Source organism: Lithobates pipiens, unplaced genomic scaffold, assembly GCF_037356315.1.
Source record: "Lithobates pipiens isolate NorthernLeopardFrog02 unplaced genomic scaffold, aLitPip1_a1.2 Scaffold_24, whole genome shotgun sequence".
In the NCBI taxonomy this organism is placed as follows: domain Eukaryota; kingdom Metazoa; phylum Chordata; class Amphibia; order Anura; family Ranidae; genus Lithobates; species Lithobates pipiens.
Window position 1 is genome coordinate 11,516,009 of NW_027507786.1, and position 20,846 is coordinate 11,536,854.

The 20,846-nt window shown below is 45.8% G+C and overlaps 1 protein-coding gene across 1 annotated transcript in view; it reads left to right on the top strand.

Moving 5' to 3' along the window:
- The window catches only part of NAV2 (neuron navigator 2), a gene marked incomplete in the record, with an annotated part of 348,087 nt that overhangs the window by 136,545 nt on the left and 190,696 nt on the right, over positions 1–20,846 (top strand). The window contains 3 exon segments of the mRNA XM_077453608.1: positions 5,698–5,962; positions 11,343–11,411; positions 17,668–17,813. Coding sequence (XP_077309734.1) covers positions 5,698–5,962; positions 11,343–11,411; positions 17,668–17,813 — 480 coding nt within the window.

Sequence of the window (20,846 nt, forward strand, 5' to 3'; positions counted from 1 at the left end):
ATATATATATATATGTATATATATATATATATATATATATATATATATGTATATATATATATATATATATATATACATATATAAAATTAGAAATTTGTTGAAAAACTGCTGCACAAATACCGTGTGACATAAAAAAAATTGCAAGAATCGCCATCTTATTCCCTAGGGTCTCTGCTAATATATATGTGTGTATATATATATATATATATATATATATATATATATATATATATATATATATATATATATATATATATATATATATATATATAATATATTAGCAGAGACCCTAGGGAATAAGATGGCGATTCTTGCAATTTTTTTTATGTCACACGGTATTTGGCAGCAGTTTTTCAACAAATTTCTTTGGGGGAAAAAATACACTTTGATGAATTAAATAAAAAAAGCAAAAAAAAAAACACAATCTATACCCCAATTATTTTGTAAGATATGAAATATGATGTTACACCGAGTAAATAGATACCTAACATGTCACCCTTTAAAAATGCGCATGCTCGTGGAATAATAACAAAATAAGGTACTTAAAAATCTCCATAGGTGACCCTTTTGAATTTTTACAGGTTACCTGTATAGAGTTACAGAGGAGGATTATCACTAGAATTATTGCTCTTGCTCTTAACGATCATGGGGATACCGTGTGGTGCAACCACCATTTCAACATGCATGCGAAACCTGCGTATCAATTCAATTCTGTGCCCCAACACAGAGGGATAAGGGCACTTCACTTTTTTCACTTGACTTTTTTTTTATTTTTATTTTTTTTACACTGTCCCTTGTAATGGATATGGATATATATATATATATATATATATATATATATATATATATTTATCACTTTTATTCCTATTGTAAGGAATGTAATAAAAATATGGATGACAGGTCCTCTTTATGGAGAGGTATGGGGTCAAAAAGACCCCTATTCTCTGCTCTATCCTGATCTCTGCTCTACCTTTTAAAAACAAAAGATGCTTTAAAGGCCCAGAAGTGATGTCATGACCTCGCTCTGGTCTTCCAAGGTCATGGAGGCGATCAGAGAAAATCTGGTCTCTGGTAGCCTCTGTGACCAGCCGGCTGCACCGTCTGAAAGTTTTTCAAGCGCGACCTTGAAAACGTACCTTCCCGCCTCTTTGGAAAGCGATCCAGTGGTTAAAGTGCTTTAAGGGAGGTGACCCCCTGAAATGCCACATTTGGCATGTCCTTTTTTGGAGGAGGGGAAGGGGGGGAGCAGATACCCTCTTTTTAGAAGGATCCAGCTCCCTCTTCCGGCGCACCGCGGCACTGGAAGGGAGATTACCTCTCCCCGCTCCCTCTCGGCAATCATCTGGAACACGTCACAGGTCCCAGATGATTGCCCGGCCAGTCACGGCGCGCGGTACAGCTCGCGCATGCACAGTGGGTGCCCGGCTGTGAAGCCACAGCTGGGCACCCGAAGTGACAATGCTGGTACCACAGAGAGGTGGGAGAGATAGGCGGGGCTTCGTTCCCCCGCATCACTGGACCGTGGGCCAGGTAAGTGTCCGATTATTAAAAATCAGCAGCTGCAGTATTTGTTGCTGCTGACTTTGAATTGTTTTTTTTTTTTTAAAGCAGAACTCCGCTTTAATGAGCTGCTCGGACCACTTTTATGAGAAAGCCAGCCACCGGCTGAAAAAAATAAATACCGGGGTTGATAGCTTCAGACATAACCCTGGTAAACCACTACTTTCCCAGGGAAATCGATAGTCAGACCTGAAGGCTGCTTTCACACCTGAGCGTTTTGTTTCCAGGCAGAAAGTCGCACGTTTTTAACCGCGATTTTGTTGCAATCTTTTCTGCAATTTTGCACAGGTCAAAAGGTCATCAATGTAAAAAGCAGAAAAACACATGTAATCTGCCCAAAAAAAAAACTCATGTACTTTTTTGAGCTTCAGACATTCTACTTCAGCAGGCGACCGAACGCTCAGATGTGAACAGGTGCCATTGAAATGAATGGGATTATGTTTGTTGGGCATTTTACGAGCTGAAAATGCTCAGGTGTGAATGCAGCCGAAGAGTCATTTTACATCCAGGTTCTTAATATTTAGGGGAGATTAGGGAATGGGTGTTCGCTGGTCTCCCTCCCTTCTACCCAGTGGCATCCACCATCCACCATGTCCGTCCTGGGTCTTCCAATGGGAGTGCGGAGCCTCAGAAACATGAAGGCGAGGCACATGTGGGAGAGGGGATGGGGTTTAACTGCTGCCGGGGCGTGTGGAAGCAGTCGGGTTGTTGTGCAGCCACCCAATTGCTTCCATTTGACAGTCGACAGTCAGTTTTTTAGATTTACGCACATTGTATGGCATATGTCGTGCCAGTGAAAAGGTTAAAGCGGAGTTCCGCCTATTTTTTATTTTTTTTTAAGTCAGCAGCTACAAATACTGTAGCTGCTGACTTTTAAAATAAGGACACTTACCTGCACAGGGTGCCCGCGATGTCGGCACCTGAAGTCGACCCGTCCCTCTGCTCTTGGGTGGAGGCGCCGCTATCTTCAGAAAGGGAATCGGGTAGTGAAGCATTCACTTCCTGGTTCCCTACTGCGCATGCGCGACTCCACTGCTGGTCCCTGCTGTCTTCTGGGATTTGTGTGTCTCCCAGAAAACAATGGGGGGGGGGTGCGGAGAAGGCGCCGGTAGTAGCGTAGATGCCCACGGGTGGCTCAGCTATCTGTGCCCGGAAAGTGGGAGCAAAATACCCTCCCCCCAGAAAGGTGCCAAATGTGACTTCGGGGGGGGCGGGATTACGAAAAGTGGAAGTTCCATTTTTGGGTGGTACTATGCTTTAAAGTAAATGTACAGTTTGCATTCAGTGAACGCCAACAGGGTGCTGTACATAGAATAACATTGTGGTAACGCCCACATGTGTTGCTGAGCCTCCATGAGTAAAAGAACTGAAATCCAATAAATGAAAGGGACGGGGGCCAGGGACTGTCAGGCTGGGGGGAGGAAAGAGCTGGACGACTCTGGATGTCCTACAGCCAGGAAATGAGGCGGGGCTCTATCTGAATTGCTGCAGCTTCTAGTGCATATTGTGAGGAGCTCACAGTGTGCAGTGAAATCAAAGGAAGCCATTTCAGTCCAGGAGAGGAGCCGGTGCAACTGCAAGACTGTAGGCTGGAGGTCAGATTTTAAGTTGAGAAGCATTAAAGCAGAAATCAGTGCACTGCTATATAGGAAGCACGGCTTACATAAGTGATGAACACCTATGACCGCCCCCTTCTACAATTACAATAGGGATTCATGATGTTCTCACATGTATCTGAAAACACTCAAAACTTTCTCTAATTCCCATAGACTGCTCCATTGTGCAGTGTGGGTTCATTCCAGCGGTTGGATCCCCGGAGATGGGAGTTGGTGTGATGAGATGGATAAACTGCTGCCTTTCACATGTGTTTTTTTTTTTTTTTTTTTTTTTTTTTACATTTTTATCAGTGTGTGTTCCTTCAGGGTAGTCTTCATGTATAGAAGATATAATGATCTACATCAGCGCTGCCCAACCTATGTCCTGACAGCGCCCATCTGCTTAAAGTGAACTTGCGTTTCAAGCTGCTAGAATAATCGAAAGGCACAGAGAGAATAAAAATAATCACTTCCTAAAAGAGCTGACAATCTAATTTCCATGCCACAGTCTCCCGGACACACACACTTCAGGGCCATTTTGGGTAGACGTCAGTTAAAACTGAACTACGCCAAAGAAACTTTTATAGAAATATATTCATCAACAGCCACTAAGGGTAGAAATCCACTTTCTGTGCACAAAATACCTTTGCAAACCCGAGAGTTTACATTATAAATGGAGCGGTGACATCATTATGCTGTACATAGCCTGTGCAGAGAGCAGAGCTGTGGGAGGGACCCAGCAGGCCCCACCCACTACAGGCTTCCTGCAGAAAAAACTATAGGAGGGGGGCGGGGACAAGACCAGTCACCCTGCACAAGGAGAGAGAAGCAGAGCTGTAGGAGGGACGCAGCAGGCCCCACCCACTACAGGCTGCCTGCAGAAAAATGACAGGAGGGGGCGGAGACAAGACCAGTCACCCTGCACAAGGAGAGACAAGCAGAGCTGTGGGAGGAACCCAGCAGGCCCCACCCACCACAGGCTTCCTGCAGAAAAACTATAGGAGGTGGCGGAGACAAGACCAGTCACCCTGCACAAGGAGAGACAAGCAGAGCTGTGGGAGGAACCCAGCAGGCCCCACCCACTACAGGCTGCCTGCAGAAAAACTACAGGAGGGGGCGGAGACAAGACCAGTCACCCTGCACAAGGAGAGAGAAGCAGAGCTGTGGGTGGGATCCAGCAGGCCCCACCCACTACAGGCTGCCTGCAGAAAAACTACAGGAGGGGGCGGAGACAAGACCAGTCACCCTGCACAAGGAGAGAGAAGCAGAGCTGTGGGTGGGATCCAGCAGGCCCCACCCACTACAGGCTGCCTGCAGAAAAATGACAGGAGGGGGGTGGAGACAAGACCAGTCACCCTGCACAAGGAGAGAGAAGCAGAATTTTTTTACTGACAAAATATGGAAAATTTACTGGCGGAGCACATTTTTTTTTACTGGCAACCTGAGAAATTACAGAACTCCTATTGAAAACTAACACAGTGAATATTTGAACAGTATAAACATGATATGGAAACACTGACAATACCTAGTAACAAAGTAATTTTTTTGATTTAGACTTAAAAAGTCAACACAGCATGAAATTATCAGCCCCCGATATTTACTGGCAGTTGTAAAAAAAAAAAAAAAAAAACACAGATTTTTACAAACTGTTAGTAAATTTACGGTCGGTTGGCAACCCTACACCCACCGCAAGGTAACTGCAGAAAAACTACAGGAGGGGGTGGAAACAAGACCAGTCACCCTATACAAGGAGAGAGAAGCAGAGCTGTGGGAGGGACCCAACAAGGCCCACCCACTACAAGCTGCCTGCAGAAAAACAGGAGGGGGCGGAGACAAGACCAGTCACCCTGCACAAGGAGAGAGAAGCAGAGCTGTGGGGGGGGACCCAGCAGGCCACACCCACCACAGGGTTACTGTATAAAAAACAACAGGAGGGGGCGGAGACGAGACCGGTCACCCTGCACAAGGAGACATATCAGCAGTGATTGGTCTTTATTACAGGAAGGAAAAGTCTCACACTGGATTACTGCACAGATCAGGAAGAAATGCACAAATTCCCGGGAACAACAATTTACCGGGGTGGGGGGGGGAGTGCAGGTGAAGTGTTAACTCGGTGCAGGCAAAATATACAAACTCCATGCAGGTAATTTACTGAAGGGAATAGAACCTAGGTCTCTAGTGCTGCAACATCACAGTTTTAGGTAGTCAAACGTGTTGATTATTCTTTTTTTCTTATTTTATATTAAAATGAATTAGATATACTTAACATATTTTAATAATTTGTTGTAAATATATTCCTTATTATGCTAATTCTATATATTTTTTTCAAATTTCTGTTTATTGATTTTGCATAAAGAGAAGAAAAAAAATACAAAGCAGCACTGTCAGCCTCACAGGGTTTAAAAAAATGAGGGGGGAAAGAGGGACAGAGGGACTTTGTCAATAATCAGGGACAGTTGGGAGCTATGGGCCAGCACTGGAAGGTCTAGTAATGTATTATTATACATAGTTATAACATTTGTTGTGTTTTTATGTCTTGCAGAGATCAGGAATGGGAATTTGAAGGCCATTCTAGGCTTGTTTTTCAGCCTGTCACGCTTTAAACAACAGCAACAACAGAAACCCCAAAATTATCACCAGCCCCCTCCAGCCACCCAGCATTCAGGAACGCCAAGCCAGTGCCAGCAGCCATATCACCCCTCCGGTACCCTCCATGCCCAGAACTACTCAGCCGCTCCAGTCCAGTGCCAACAACCACAGCAACCTCCCCAGTCGCAGATTAAAGCACAGTCGGAAATGCATTCCAGGTACGGATCAAATCCACCAATCTTTGTTGCAAGCTTGTAAAATGTTTTGCCTTTTTTTTTTCTGTAGTTTACAGTCATTTACATCCCAAAAATCTATTAACTTCTACAGGAAAACCTAGGGCTGTATCGCGCATCACACTGCCCGCTAGCGCAGTCAGCAAAGCAGAGCGACTGGAGTGGTGATCGCTCCGGCTGCTCTGCGATTTTATTTATTTTTCCCCAGCTTGTATAGTGTGAATTCGCCCTCAGGATTCAGAATGCTTGTTCTGGGTCTGTGACTCAAAATACTGAAGTGGGACACAGCCAGGCAGCTAGCATTTTCTTCGGGAGGCCAACAATGGCAGCCCCTATTTTTTTTTTTCATTGTTTATAGAATCACTTTAGGGTGGCCATATTTGTAAGATGCTTGCTCCTTAAAGCGGAGTTCCGCCTAATTTTTGTTTTTATTTTTTAAAAGGCAGCAGCTGCAAATACTGTAGCTGCTGACTTGTAAAATATGGACACTTACCTGTCCAGGGCGCCCGCGATGTCGGCACCCGAAGCCGGCCCATCCCTTGGCTCTCGGGTGGAGGCGCTGCCATCTTCGGTAAGGGGATCAGGAAGTGAAACCTTGCGGCTTCACTTCTTGGTTCCCTATTTTTGGGTGGAACTCCGCTGTAAATCTGACCTTCAGCCTCCCACTGGTACCTGCTGTCTTCTGGGACCTGTGTGTCTCCCAGAAGACAGCGGGGGGGGGGGGGGGGGTAGAAGGCGCCAGAAGTGGCAGAGATACCTGTGGGTGGCTCGGCTATCTATGTCCAGAAGTGGGAGCAAGATACCTGTATTAGACAGGTATCTGCTCCCCCCTCCCCCTGAAAGGTGCCAAATGTGACACCGGAGGGGGGGAGGAATCTGAAAAACAGAAGTAACATTTTGGGGTGGAACTCCGCTGTAAATCTGACCGTCAGCCTCCCAATGGTCTCTGCTGTCTTCTGGGACCTGTGTGTCTCCCAGAAGACAATGGGGGGGGAGGCGCCAGAAGTGGCAAAGATATCCGCGGGTGGCTTGGCTATCTATGCCCAGAAGTGGGAGCAAAATACCTGTTTTAGGGGGGGAATCCGAAAAGCGGAAGTAACATTTTTGGGTGTAACTCCGCTTTAAATCTGACCTTCAGCCTCCCGTTCAGTCTTGCACTTGTAATTGTTGTCTATATATTTCTATGAAATAAGGGATATTGAAGTGCACAACATTTAAGCTCACCTCCACTCTTGCACAGTTGTACCGGCTCCTCTCCTAGACTGAAATAGGCTTCCTCTTATTTCACTGCACACTGTGAGCTTCTCACAATGTGCATTAGAAACTGCTACAAACCAAAGCCCACCTCATTTTCCTTGTTGTAGGATGATGAGCTTCTAACCTTTTGCGTTTTGTAAAACTTTGACATTACAGTTTTACCAGATGAATTCAAGTACTATCACTTATTCTCATTATCTGCTCATTGGGAAGCTTCCCAAAAATCCCCACAAAAGGGGCATGGGGGGGGGGGCTGCGGTGGAAAAAGCTAGATGTTGCAGCCTGGAAATGAGGCGGGGCTCTTACTGACTTGCTGCAGCTTCTAATTCACATTGTGAGAAGCTCACAGTGTGCAGTAAAATCAGAGTAAGCCATTTGAGCCCAGTAGAGGGGCCGGGACACCTGTGCAAGAGTGGAGGTGAGCTTAAAAGTTGTGCACTTCAATATCCCTTATTTCATATAAATACAGACAGTAAGGCCCCCTTTCACACTGGGGCACTTTGCAGGCGCTACAGCGCTAAAAATGGCACCTACAAAGCGCCCTGGAACAGCCGCTGCTGTCTCTCCAGTGTCAAAGCCCCGAGGGAGCGGTGCGCTTGCAGGACGGTCAAAAAAGTCCTGCAAGCCGCATCTTTGTAGCGCTGTAGGAGCGGTAAATCAATTTACCGATCCTAAAGCACCCCCTCCCATAGAAAACAATGGGGCAGCGCTGCAAACCCGCCTGCAAAGCGCCGCTGCGGGCGATTTTAACCCTTTTTGGGCCGCTAGCGGGCTCATAACGGCGCTAAAATGACGGTAAAGCGGCGATAAATATAGTGCCGCTTTACCGCCAGCGCCCGCAATGCCCCAGTGTGAAAGTAGCCTAATTAATAAGTAGACTGATCCCAGATAGTGGCCCTTTCTCCTGAATCTCTGTTTATAAAGAATAATAATGATCCCTTATTGGACTTTAATCCCGGAAGGTGAAGGCAGACTCTCCGTATGCAGAAAAGCAGAACCTTGACCCGGAGAGATTAGATCTCACACACACACACACACGCAGGCCATACATTGAATGTGACCCCCGCTGACGGGTTGCCTGAGCAGGTTCTCATGTCATCGTACAGAATACTGTCCTTTGTAGTGGTGAAAAATTGTGCAATTAACTGATTACCCCGAGCAAAATAGGCCTTGTAACCCAAAACCGCTTCTTTTTAAGTCTTCCGAGGGGAAAAAAAATAAAAATCTCCTGCAAACATTCATGGTATAGAGCGGGAGGGACACAGATACGTCCTTATCTGCTTTTGTGAGGAAAGAAAATCATGTTTAGATGGGAGCGGCCCGGGACCTGCTCTCTCTGAGAGGTTTTATGTTTTCTGGCAAAGAATCAATGATAAAAAAAATGTAATAATGAAATCCTTATAGATTTATTAAGTGAAGCAACACAAACCGTTATATTGTGCAAAGCTGAGAAACTGACCACCGGTAAGATATCAGCTCTTACCTTGTCTAATTGTAAACCCTGAATCCGTGCCGGGACAAGGTCACCTAGAGCCCAGGGCAAACATGCCAAAATGCACCCCCCCCCCACAATATTACCTTTTCTAGCACAAGCCCCCAAATCCCCCATCCTAGCACACATCCCCTTCCTCCATCTCAACACAAATCCCCCTCCCCAAATCACCATTCTTAGCACAAATCCTCTTCCTCCATCTCAACACAACCCCACCATCCTAGCACACATCCCCTTCCTCCATCTCAACACAAATCCCCCCCCCCCCCAAATCACCATTCCTAGCACAAATCCTCTTCCTCCATCTCAACACAACCCCACCATCCTAGCACACATCCCCTTCCCCCATCTCAACACAAATCCCCCCCCCCCCCAATCACCATTCCTATCACACATCCCCAAATTTCCCCTCCTAGAACAATTCTTACTTCCTGCTGCCCCCCCCCCAATTCCCCCCTCCAAACACAGACCCCCTCCCCCAATCTCCTTGTGGTGCCCCCGAACCTCACATGATACCACAGTGCCCAGGGAAGCCTCCCCTCCTGCCCACCCCTTGTTCCGGTGTCCCATCATATAAGGTCCCCCATCAGATAGTGTCCGCTGTGTACTGCGCATGCGCAGTACACAGCAACACAGATTCCGAAAATAGCCGAGGATGAGCGGCGACTGCACCGTGAGTCCAGGTTCTAGCCCCACCATCCAAGTGGACATAGAGTAGGAATAAAAAAGAGCCGAGCCCGAATCGTGGCGAGCGAAGCTCGCCCGCGAGGGGCCCTCTAATTTTCACAACCCGCTTGGATGGTGTGGCTACCACCTCCACTCACAGCGCAGGCGCCGTTCAGCTTCGGAGATTTTCCGAAGCTTCTTCTGCTTCTTCTTCTTCTATAGCGGACGCTATATGATGGCAGGACACTATCTGCCAGAACACCGGCCCTGCCCTGAATGCTATTCATCAGCTGGTCTTCAAACTTCTCTGTACAAGGAGCACATCATATGCTTTACAAACACAAAAAAAAAATCTGTTTCAGAAATGAATGAATAGAATTTAAATGAATACGTTTTACTGCACATCAATTTCCTCCAAACGTTTTTTTATTCAAGAAAGATCACATCGCAAGACAGTGTAGTGCAACGTTTCGGAAGCCTCACAGGAGCCCTTCTTTAGGCATGTGATGACACATGCCTGTCCTGATGAAATGATCCTGAGTGGCTCTGAAACGTTGCACATCGCATCAAAGCCCTTTCTCACGTCAGATTTGCCTTTTAATCAATGTCCCCATCTATGTTCCCCCTTACATCAGAGCCCCTTTACATCAGAGTCCCCATCCTTATTTTAAAGTCCTCATCAGACTGTCAGAGCCCCAAAGCCCCCTTACATCAATGTCCCCATCAAAGTGCCCATCTCATTCCCCCCTTACATCAGTGTCCCCATCACAGTCTCCCTTACATCAGTGTCCTCACAGTCCCCCTTACATTGAGTGTCCCAATCACAGTCACCCCTTACATGAGCGTCCTCATCAGAGCCCCCCTTACATCAGTGTCCCCATCAGAGCCCCCATTACATCAGTGTCCCCCATCAGTCTCCCCTTACATTGGTGTCCCCCATCAGTCTCCCCTTACATTGGTGTCCCCATCAGAGCCCCCCTTACATCAGTGTCCCCATCAGAGCCCCCCTTACATCAGTGTCCCCATCAGAGCCCCCCTTACATCAGTGTCCCCATCAGAGCCCCCATTACATCAGTGTCCCCCATCAGTCTCCCCTTACATTGGTTTCCCCATCAGAGCCCCCCTTACATCAGTGTCCCCATCACAGTCACCCCTTACATTGGTGTCCCCATCAGAGCCCCCATTACATCAGTGTCCCACGTCAGTCACCCTTACATCAGTGTCCCCATCACAGTCTCCCCTGGCATTGGTGTCCTCATCAGAGCCCCCTGTTACATCAGTGTCCCCTATCAGTCTCCCCTTGCATTGGTGTCCCCATCAGAGCCCCCCCTTACATCAGTATGCCTATCAGTCTCCCCTTACATAAGTGTCCCCCAAAATCAATAAAATCAATGTCCCCCTCAGAGCTCCTCTTACATCATTGTCCCTAATTGGAGTCCCCTCCTACCTTTTGTCATTTTACAAAGCAGTGTAGGAGCAGGGCAGGATCCAGGAGGGGGAGCAGGTCTGTATGAATGCTGGGGCAAGCGTTTCCACCCTAGGAAATCGCAACACAGAGCAAGCGAGTGGGGTGCCTGTACTCTAGCACTGGAGAATGTGGGCAGGGTTTTCCGGAAGCTAGCCATGATCTGGGACCCTCCCACCAGCCATGATCTGACTCCATTTCATACAGAAGCACAGAGACCCAATGATGAAGTCTCTGGGTACACAATAAGGTGAAAACAGAAATATTTTATTTCAAAAATGTATTTGCATGTTCAGTGAGGGGGGAGACCAGAGAGGGAAAGATAAAAGCAAATTAAACTCCAGCTTTAAGTGGTTTGGTGCTGCCCCAGTCTGGATAATCGGGCGCCATAGCTATGGAGCCATTGGCAAAACTCATTAGGTGTGTTTGTACAATATATTGCTGAGTTGTGTCTTTACTCTTCTATATTTCATCCCGCTGTGCAGTTCGTCCTCCAAAGACCCGAGAGAGGTCAAGTTCCTGCGGTTCTCCCTGGGACAGAGAAAATGCTCGCGGTCAGTTTGCGTCCTTCAATGAGGGATGTGTTCTGTATACAGGATCACTTCAACCTTAATCATAATAATAACAATAAGAGATTAATGCACAAACTAACATCAAGCAGTAACCTTTGCTGTGCATTTCTTTGATTTTGAATTAATGCATTAATCAATATAATCTTATTAAAGGGACGTTTTAGTGAGTTTTGAGCCACTAATATAACATTCAAACGAAATCTATTTGTTACTTTGCGGTGGTGTATTTATATATTGCTTTTTAGAGTCTTTTTATGTTGACTGTCTGTGTATGAAAGTACTGTTAGCATCTCTGCTGAAGTACTGCTGAAATAAAATAACTCGGGGGTAAACCTATTTCACAGACTCAATGCCCAACTCTGGGCCATTATACTGTGAATGGCAGGTGTTGGGTTGACCTCCTCCCCTTCAATACCATGCACATACAGCAGGGGGTAGTCAACCTCGGCCCTCCAGCTGTTTTGAAACTACAAGTCCCATGAGACATTGCAAGACTCTGACAATCACAGGCATGGCTCCTAGAGGCAGAGGCATGATGGGATTTGTAGTTTCACCACCAGCTGGAGGGCTGAGGTTGCCTAGCCCCTGACATACAGGATATTCTGAGTCTTCTGGGTTCAACCTGAAGATCGGGGACATCTAGTGACAGAGAGGAATTGCAGCAGGAGAGAGCCCTAGAGTAGAGAGTGGAGTAATGCAGAGCATATTTTGTTCCTTTGAATACCTCTTGAAGTATCATTACCAAAACAATGCCTGGAGTTGCAATTTAACCACCTCAATGCCAGCATGTTACACCCCTTTTTCTTTTCAGGCCATTTATTCAGTTTCCAGTACAGTGATACTTTGTCTGACAATTACTCCATCATGCAACACTGTACCCAAATTAATTTTACATCATTTTTTTGTGAAAGATAAATCTGTCTTTTGGTCGTACTTAAAGCCATAGTTCTTCTTTATCAAAAAAAAATTGCAGGTTAGGGACATCTGAAGTTAAAAATAAACTGTGCATCTCTGACCAAAGGTAAATAATTTAGGAAAGGAGATGTAGATCACGCTGGACTGATCAGTTGCTGCTGTAAGGTATGTAGATGTGGGCAGATGGGAAGAGTTGGATCCCAGGTGTTTGTGCCCAGTTGGGGGAAAAGGAGGTGTTGGGCCCTGTCAGTGCCTGGACTGCTACCTCAGTGAAATGGCCTTAAGGTCGACTACGCATTGGCTCAGACCCTTTGGGGGGGGCTGCTCACCACAATCATTTGTAAACATAGAAGTCCAGTTTCTGTGTTTACAAGTGACAGCTCTGCACTCTGTGTGTAACCCCCCTGAACTCTGCACTCTGTATGTAATGCAATCCTGGTATTTAATGCCCCTTTAAGACCTTCCTACTGTTTGTGAAATTTAACTGACCACACCCACTATTTGATGTAATTTGGAGGGTGTGTGTAGGTGGAGGGGTTTTGATGGGTCGTGGTTGAGTTCCAGCACCTATTGTTTGAGGGAAAAAAAGCCCTGACTATGCATACGCTTGAGGAAAGGTACGAGTAAAGGAGCACCCGGTATACGGTAAAGGCAGGTATTAAAAATTATTTATTTAAGACACAGTAATGATTTGAGGTCAACTTTTCCTCAAAGTTGAATAACGGCCTTGCTATAGATGTAGGTCATTTACATACCTCCTGAAGCCTGCCCAAAAAAACTCCTGGAGATTGCATCTCCTTGTCCTGCCTTGTTGCTAGGATGTTGCTAAGAAACCCCCAGCTATTACTAGTCACTTCCACCATCACAGGAACGAGCTGTCAAAAACTGAGCTCAGAGGTACTGCATCAGGGGAGAGAAATGTGAGGGGATGTGAATCAGAGAAAGAGCTTACTCTTGAGATCGTGAAATAGTAACAGCTGGGCATGTCTTAGCAACGTCCTAGCAACAACGGCCAGGTTTGGAGACTATGAAATGGATAAGAACTACAAACTAGTTCGAGGTTATCTGCTGCTATTTCCAATTAAAAAGTATAAATGTGCATGCACATTAGAAGTAAACACTCTCTGAGATACGTTCAGCTCGGCTACTTCTAAATTCTGATTTATTTGTGGGCGGTGTTGATATTTTATACAGAAAGATACGTCATTGCTATGTCAGTCTAATTGGTACATCTTATTGGTTAAAACACAAGAGAAATGGAGAAAGTTGATGCTTGAAGTTTGGTTGAAGCTAGTTCCCTTATCTCAAATGCATTCTTCTAACATGTGGGATGTAGGGTGTAGACGCCATCTTTAAACTCCTAACAGAGAGTCAATCTGTATACTACATAATAAGTAAGGAACATGTATACACATAAGCAAATAGACATTTTCTGATTATCATTATGTACATTAGATTCCTTAACAACTAGTAGGTATAGCAGGATAGGTGCACAAGCAGGTCACCCTGGCGGATGACGCGGGCTCATCTGAGGTGTGGGTGTCTTGTCTAAGCACTAACTGGTGTGTTCACCAGAGCCCCTGAGATAGGTGTCTCTGCGCGTTAGTGCCAGGTCACAGTCCTCCAGATCACCCCACCAAGAGGTGAGGAAGCCGGGACCCAGTAGCAGATATAGCAGGTAGGGATCAAACAGAAGCATAGTTGGTAAACAAGAAAAAGATCGGTAACAAGTGATTGCAGGTTGGGATCAAGCGGAAGAGTGGTCAAGGAAAAAGCCAAAGGTTGGCAACGAGTGCTTGTGAAGATACGGATGGTAACAGGAGTGATGAGAGCGAGATATTGGCTGGAAAGAGCACAATAATTTGGCAAACAGGAAGTGCAAAGGCATGGCTTAGATAGGAAGTTCATGGCAGAAGCAAAGGGTTCAAGAGAAACAGGGCACAAGGCAAGGTTGTCTAAGGAATCGGGCAGGAAGCTGTCCAGCATCTCGGCTGGCTCAGCAAGAAGAGATACCACCAGACACAGCAGAGGTTGCAGGTTCAGATCTGAGAGCTGACAAAGGCAGCCAGGGGAGATGTCATCTTATGAGAATTTTTCAATCAGGCTTCAGGAGGTACTGCAATGGCCTACGCTTATAGCAAGAGCATTATTCAAATTTGGTCATATCTGCACAGTTTGTTTACATCTGCAGACACCCCTTACCTGGATAGGCAGTTTTTTTGGTAAAGAACTATGCCGGTAATAATTGTGATCAGCAGCCTTTCACACAGACAGAGCCATTGGAGTTGATTTACTAAAGGCAAATAGACTGTGCAGTTGCTCCACAGTTTAGTAAATTAGGTAAAGCTTCATTTTGCAAAGAGTACCCAATCACATGCAAGGAAAAAAAAACAAAAAACAGCATTTTATGCTTGCCCATGATTGGATGATGGAAGTCAGCAAAGTTTCTGCTCATTTACTAAGCTCTGGAGCAACTGCCAAGTGCACAGTCTATTTGCCTTTAGTAAATCAACCCTAATGTAACAGGAATGGGAGGGCTGGTTGCTGATCACAACCAGTGTTCACTACTTGTGATTGGTTCACAGTGATCACCCGGCGCAGAGCCACTCTGATTGGGTCTTTGATCTGAGCTGTGCGATGATTGCACATTCGTAGGTGAGCGTACCTGGTGCACGCATGCACATTAAAAACAAGGATCTTTATAAACATCATCTCAGAACAAACGGGTACGCCCAACTTACAGCTGGTCATGTGGTGGTGAAGGATTTGGCTGTCTAATGCCACGTACACATGACCGGACTTTTTGACGGACTAGGTCCGACGGTCTTCCCGACGGACATTCGCCGGAGTTCCGGTGGACTTTCCGAATGAATGGACTTGGACACACACAATCACACCAAAGTCCGATGGATTCGAACGTGATGACTTACGACTGGACTAGTATAAGGAAGTTCATAGCCGGTAGCCAATAGCTGCCCTAGCGTTGTTTTTTGTCCGTCGGACCAGCATACAGACGAGCGGATTTCTCGATAGGAACTGGGTCCGGCGGAGTTCCGGCAGGAGAATTTAAAACATGTTCTATTTCTAAAGTCCTCCAGATTTTTGGCAAGCAAAGGGTCCGATGGAGTCCACAAAGGATTGAATTGTCCGACGGACTCGTTCCGTCGGACCTTTGCTGTCAAAAAGTCTGGTCGTGTGTACGCGGCATAAGATGACCACATGTTGTTTTGGTGGTCAGATCTTTCATCCTCCTTCTCCCTCATAGGATGTGGGCAAACCTATCACAGCAGTAGTATAGTGAGCAGTGAACCGAACGACTAGCCTTCTGTCTTCTGCGCTTGTCTCGGCAATAGGAAGCTCGCCATAGAATGATGTTGACGCTCTTATGACTTGTAAAATTTGATACGGTTAGCTCCAGGACGAACAGACTGTACATCCTCATGTCTTTGCACATCAAAGAACGTTCTATACATTTTACAGCCTCGCCTGGTTCTGAAAAAACAGATGTGTTTCTCCGGCGAGCCCTAAAATTTTCCATCACATGCAATTAAAAAGAGAAGAAAAAAAGGTCTTGTCTATTTTCTCCCCCCCTGGGCCAAATTTAACCAACACAGATCAATGTTAAGCGTGAGATTCCCCGGCATCAAACAGAACACGCTAAGATCATCACCCCGTGTCATGTAACTGAGAACATATAGCCCTCCGACGTCACGTGTTGACTGATTTGTGCTCAGTGTGTGACATGAGAGAGGCTGAGGCCCCCGGGGGGACAAGACTTTCCACTGGAAGATGGATACCTGTTTATAACATAACTAGACTGGACAAAGTATAAAGAGGGTTCCTTTCCACTGTTCTAACTGCCAGGTGTATGTGCAAAAATTTTAATTTTGCATGTGGCTGATTCAAAGCAAAACTCTGGGCTGGCCTAAAGTGGGAACAAAAACTCCAAAGTGGAAGCTTTCACTGTGATGTACTGAAATGGGTGGGCACAGGGCTGCCATTAGAAATCTTGGGGCCCCATAGTGCCTGCCTGCCACCCTCTTCTGTCCTTGGGTAGGGATGAGGCAATGATTCCATACCAACCTTGGCTGTTTTGGTAACTTTAGCTTCCTGCTGTCAGTTTTTCCTAAGGAAGCAGGGGGTACTGGCACCTGCCACATCCCTAGCAACTGCCGTCACAAGTACAAATTTTGAATAGCCCCAATCGCTGACCCCCACAACCCTGTTTTATATATAGAAGTGGTATATCTACTGCTTCTATATATGACAGCTTCCTGCTGTCATTGTTTCCTAAGGAAGCAGGGGGTGCTGGCACCTGCCACATCCCTAGCAACTGCCAATGTCACCAGTACAGATTTTAAATAGCCCCAATCGCAGACCCCCACAACCCTGCTTTATATATAGAAGGGGTATATCTACTGCTTCTATATATGACAGCTTCCTGCTGTCATTGTTTCCTAAGGAAGCAGGGGGTGCTGGCACCTGCCACATCCCTAGCAACTGCCAATGTCACCAGTACAGATTTTGAATAGCCCCAATCGCAGACCCCCACAACCCTGCTTTATATATAGAAGGGGTATATCTACTGCTTCTATATATGACAGCTTCCTGCTGTCAGTGTTTCCTAAGGAAGCAGAGGGTGCTGGCACCTGCCACATCCGTAGCAACTGCCAATGTCGCCAGTACAGATTTTTGAATATTCTCAACCTCAGACCCCCACAACCCTGTCTTGTATATGTAGAAGTGGTATATCTACTGCTTCTATATATGACAGCTTCCCGCTGTCAGTGTTTCCTAAGGAAGCAGAGGGTGCTGCCACCTGCCACATCCCTAGCAACTGCCGACGTCACCAGTACAGATTTTGAATAGCCCCAATTGCAGACCCCCACAACCCTGGTTTATATATAGAAGTGGTATATCTACTGCTTCTATATATGACAGCTTCCCGCTGTCATATATAGAAGCAGGAAAAAAACTGATTTAATGAAAGTTATCACCAGACCAGCCAATCAGATTCCATGCTGGATTTTCCCTATGCAGTATACTTAGTGAAAGACAAAACCTGATTGGTCAGTGTAGGTAGCAGCCATAGTTTCCCCTTTCCTTCTTCGATAATCGTCTTTGGTAGCTCTGTGTATAATGACTGACAGTCTCCAGTCTTGGTTTCCTTTATAGTATAATAACATGGAAGAAATAATATTTATTTTTTGCTAAAAAGTTTCCATCCTATGGCTACAAATGATCTCCCGTGGTGTGTGGACGTGTACTGCGCACATGGTCGTTATCCCCGGCCTCTCATTTTCTGTTTTCTCACTGTTTGCAGGCTCCCTGGCCCCAGTACGAGGACATCTGCTGCAGGCAGCGAGGCCAAAACACGGGGCCCGGTCCCTGGGAACAGACGCAGTCACAGCTTTAACAACTACGACAAAGCCAAGCCAGTGAATCCCCCCGCCGCTGTGACTGAGAAAGGTAGGTGACATGGCGGCAACGCTGCGCTTCTCACGTCTAAAAATGATCAATCTGATGATGTAATTATCTATCTATCTATCTATCTATCTATCTATCTATCTATCTATCTATCTATCTATCTATCTATCTATCTATCTATCTATCTAATCTATCTAACCCCCCCCTTCTCTCTATCTTACTTTCTTTATCTCCTTCTCTTGCTCTCACTCTCACTCTCTCTCTCTCTCTCTCTCTCTCTATCTCTCTCATTCCATTGTGCATTCTCTTCTGTTTTTTTCATTCTCTTCACTTCTTTCTTTTCTTCTCTCCTCTTCCCCTCATTCCATTTTTTTCTCTCATTGTTCCATTTCATTTTCTCTCTTTCTCCTTCCCTCTCATCCCCCTCTCTCCTTCCCTCTCATCCCCCTCTCTCTTCCCTCTCATCCCTCTCTCTCATCCCCCTTCTCTCTTCTCTCTCATCCCTCCTTTCTCTTCTTTCCCATCTAGCTCATCTAGCTCTCTCTTCTCTCTCGTATCCCCATCTCACTTCTCTCTCGTATCCCCATCTCACTTCTCTCTCGTATTCCCATCTCACTTCTCTCTCATATTCCCATCTCACTTCTCTCTCGTATCCCCATCTCACTTCTCTCTCGTACTCCCCTCTCTTCTCTCTCGTACCCCCCTCTCTCTTCTCTCTCGTACCCCCCCTCTGTCTTCTCTCTCGTACCCCCCTCTCTCTCGTACCTCCCTCTCTCTCCCCTACTCTCTATTCTTCTCTCTCTTCTACTCTCTATTCTCTCTCACCCCCCCTCTCTCTCTCTCTCACTCTCTCACTCTCTCCCTCTCCCCCCTCCCTCCTCTCTCCCTTTTCTCTCCCCCCTCCCTCCTCTCTCCCTCCTTTCTCCCTCTCCCCCCTCCCTCCTCTCTCCCTCTCCCTCCTCTCTCCCTCTCCCCCCCCCCTCCCCTCTTATTCTCTTTGTCTATCTATCCTTATTGGACCTTTCTTGGTCTGTACTTTATATAGATTTCTTTCCATGACATTACTTCTCAGAAGGTAGAAAGTGGATCTATGATTGCATTAAATGTTTCTATGGGTACAGATGTATATAGATAGTGTGGAGATGATCAGTGGCACCTGTCCTTATCCGTCCTTCCCGGGGAATGTAAATACCTTGGAGCTGTCTGTAATGACAGCTGGTAAATGTAAATGAATGTGTCAGTCCCAGAGACCTCAGAGGGCGGCCAGACATACAGGTACAGTCTGTGGCACTGTCATGAACAGGAATGTTCGGCTTCATCTTTGTTGCTCTGCTAATACACTAGTAGATTTTCACACAACCATTCGCACTAAAATTCTCAGTACATTCGATGACTTGATGAATGCTGTCCGAAAGTATTTTAACGTTTTATTTGCTTTTAACATTGAATTTTGGAATGGATGTCATTTCCTGAACAAAAAAACACATACATAGACATTTGTTTGTTCTAGAAAAAAAAAAAAAAAATCCATCCTGCTCCTTTCAGTATTCTCATTACTATGATCGAAAACCAACGTTGATTTGACCCCCACTAACAATTGGGAAATGAAAGAAATGTTCTTAAAATAAAAAAATGATAACAAAATGCTATTGCTATGACCAGCTTCAAGCGATATTAAACCCAAAACGTCATATATTACAGCTTACCAATCATCGGATGTGGTGGCTGCATTAGTTTTCTTTCTTTTAGGCTTTTTCCTTTCTCCGCTCTCACCTGGTGATCTGGCCCATTTCCGGTATTTGGCTGCATTCACACCGGATCATTTTGTTTTCAGGCAGAAAAAGTCACACGTTTTGCCCCGACTTGTCGTGTTTTTGATGCGATTTTTATTTTTTTTTTTACAGGTCAAATGGTCACCACTGTAAAAAAAGGAGAAAAACGCCTGTAATCTGCCTATAAAAAGGAGCTCCTTGTTTGAGCTTCAGGCGTTTTGGAGTGGAGATGTGAACCATCTCCATAGAGAATAATAGATTTTTTTTTTCCCCTCCAGGGTTTTGGAGCTTCAGGCTTCAAGCTACAAAACGCTCAGGTTTGAATGGGGCCTAACCCCCCCCCCCCCCACTCTGGATGAAGGAGAACAGGGGGCACGGCAGAAAGCAGCATTGTCAGTCTGGGGATAGAGGGGAGTGTTAGATGGACTAGAAGATTTAACCACTTCCCAGCAAAGGCCGTCATATGACGTCCTGGACTTTCACTGGGAATATCTGAATGATGGCAGCAGCCACAGGCATCATTCAGATATCCTTGTTTTCACCCAGCGATTCTGTGCACCATAAGAACGATCATAGCGGCAGTTCTTCCAATTGATCGTTCTTACAGGCGACAGGAGGGGGCGCCCCCCCCCCCCCTCCTGCCACCATCTGGTGCTTTTCCAGGCTCTCCCATGCCATCGGGGACCTGGTGAAAGAATCGTCCGGCGCCGGATGATGACGATAGAGATTTCCGGTGCCCAGATGGTCACCAGTCATCTCTATGACCGTCAGAGGCCTGGGCGCGACGTTATGACGTCACGCCCGGGTTCCCGGAAGTAAAAAAAGCCGTGATCGCGGCTGACAGCATGGGATCGGTGACATTTTTTTCACGATCTCATGCTTTTCAGCCTGGAGGAGAGATGTGGGGTCTTATTGACCCCATATCTCTCCATAAAGAGGACCTGTCACATAGATTCCTATTACAAGGGATGTTTACATTCCTTGTAATAGGAATAAAAGTGATAAAAAAAAATAAAAAGTTGTAAAAATAAAGTAAAATAAAAAATAAAATTAAAAAATGTGTTTTTTAAAAATGCCCCTGTCCCCGGTAGCTAGCACTCAGAAGCGAACGCACACATTAGTCCCGCCCACATATGTAAACGCCATTCAAACTACACATGTGAGTAGACCTCCTCTGCAACTCTCAATATGTAATCTGTAAAAAAAAAAATTAAAGCGTTGCCTATGGAGATTTTTAAGTACTGAAGTTTGGCGTCATTCCATGAGTGTGCGCAATTTTAAAGCGTGAGATGTTAGGTATCTA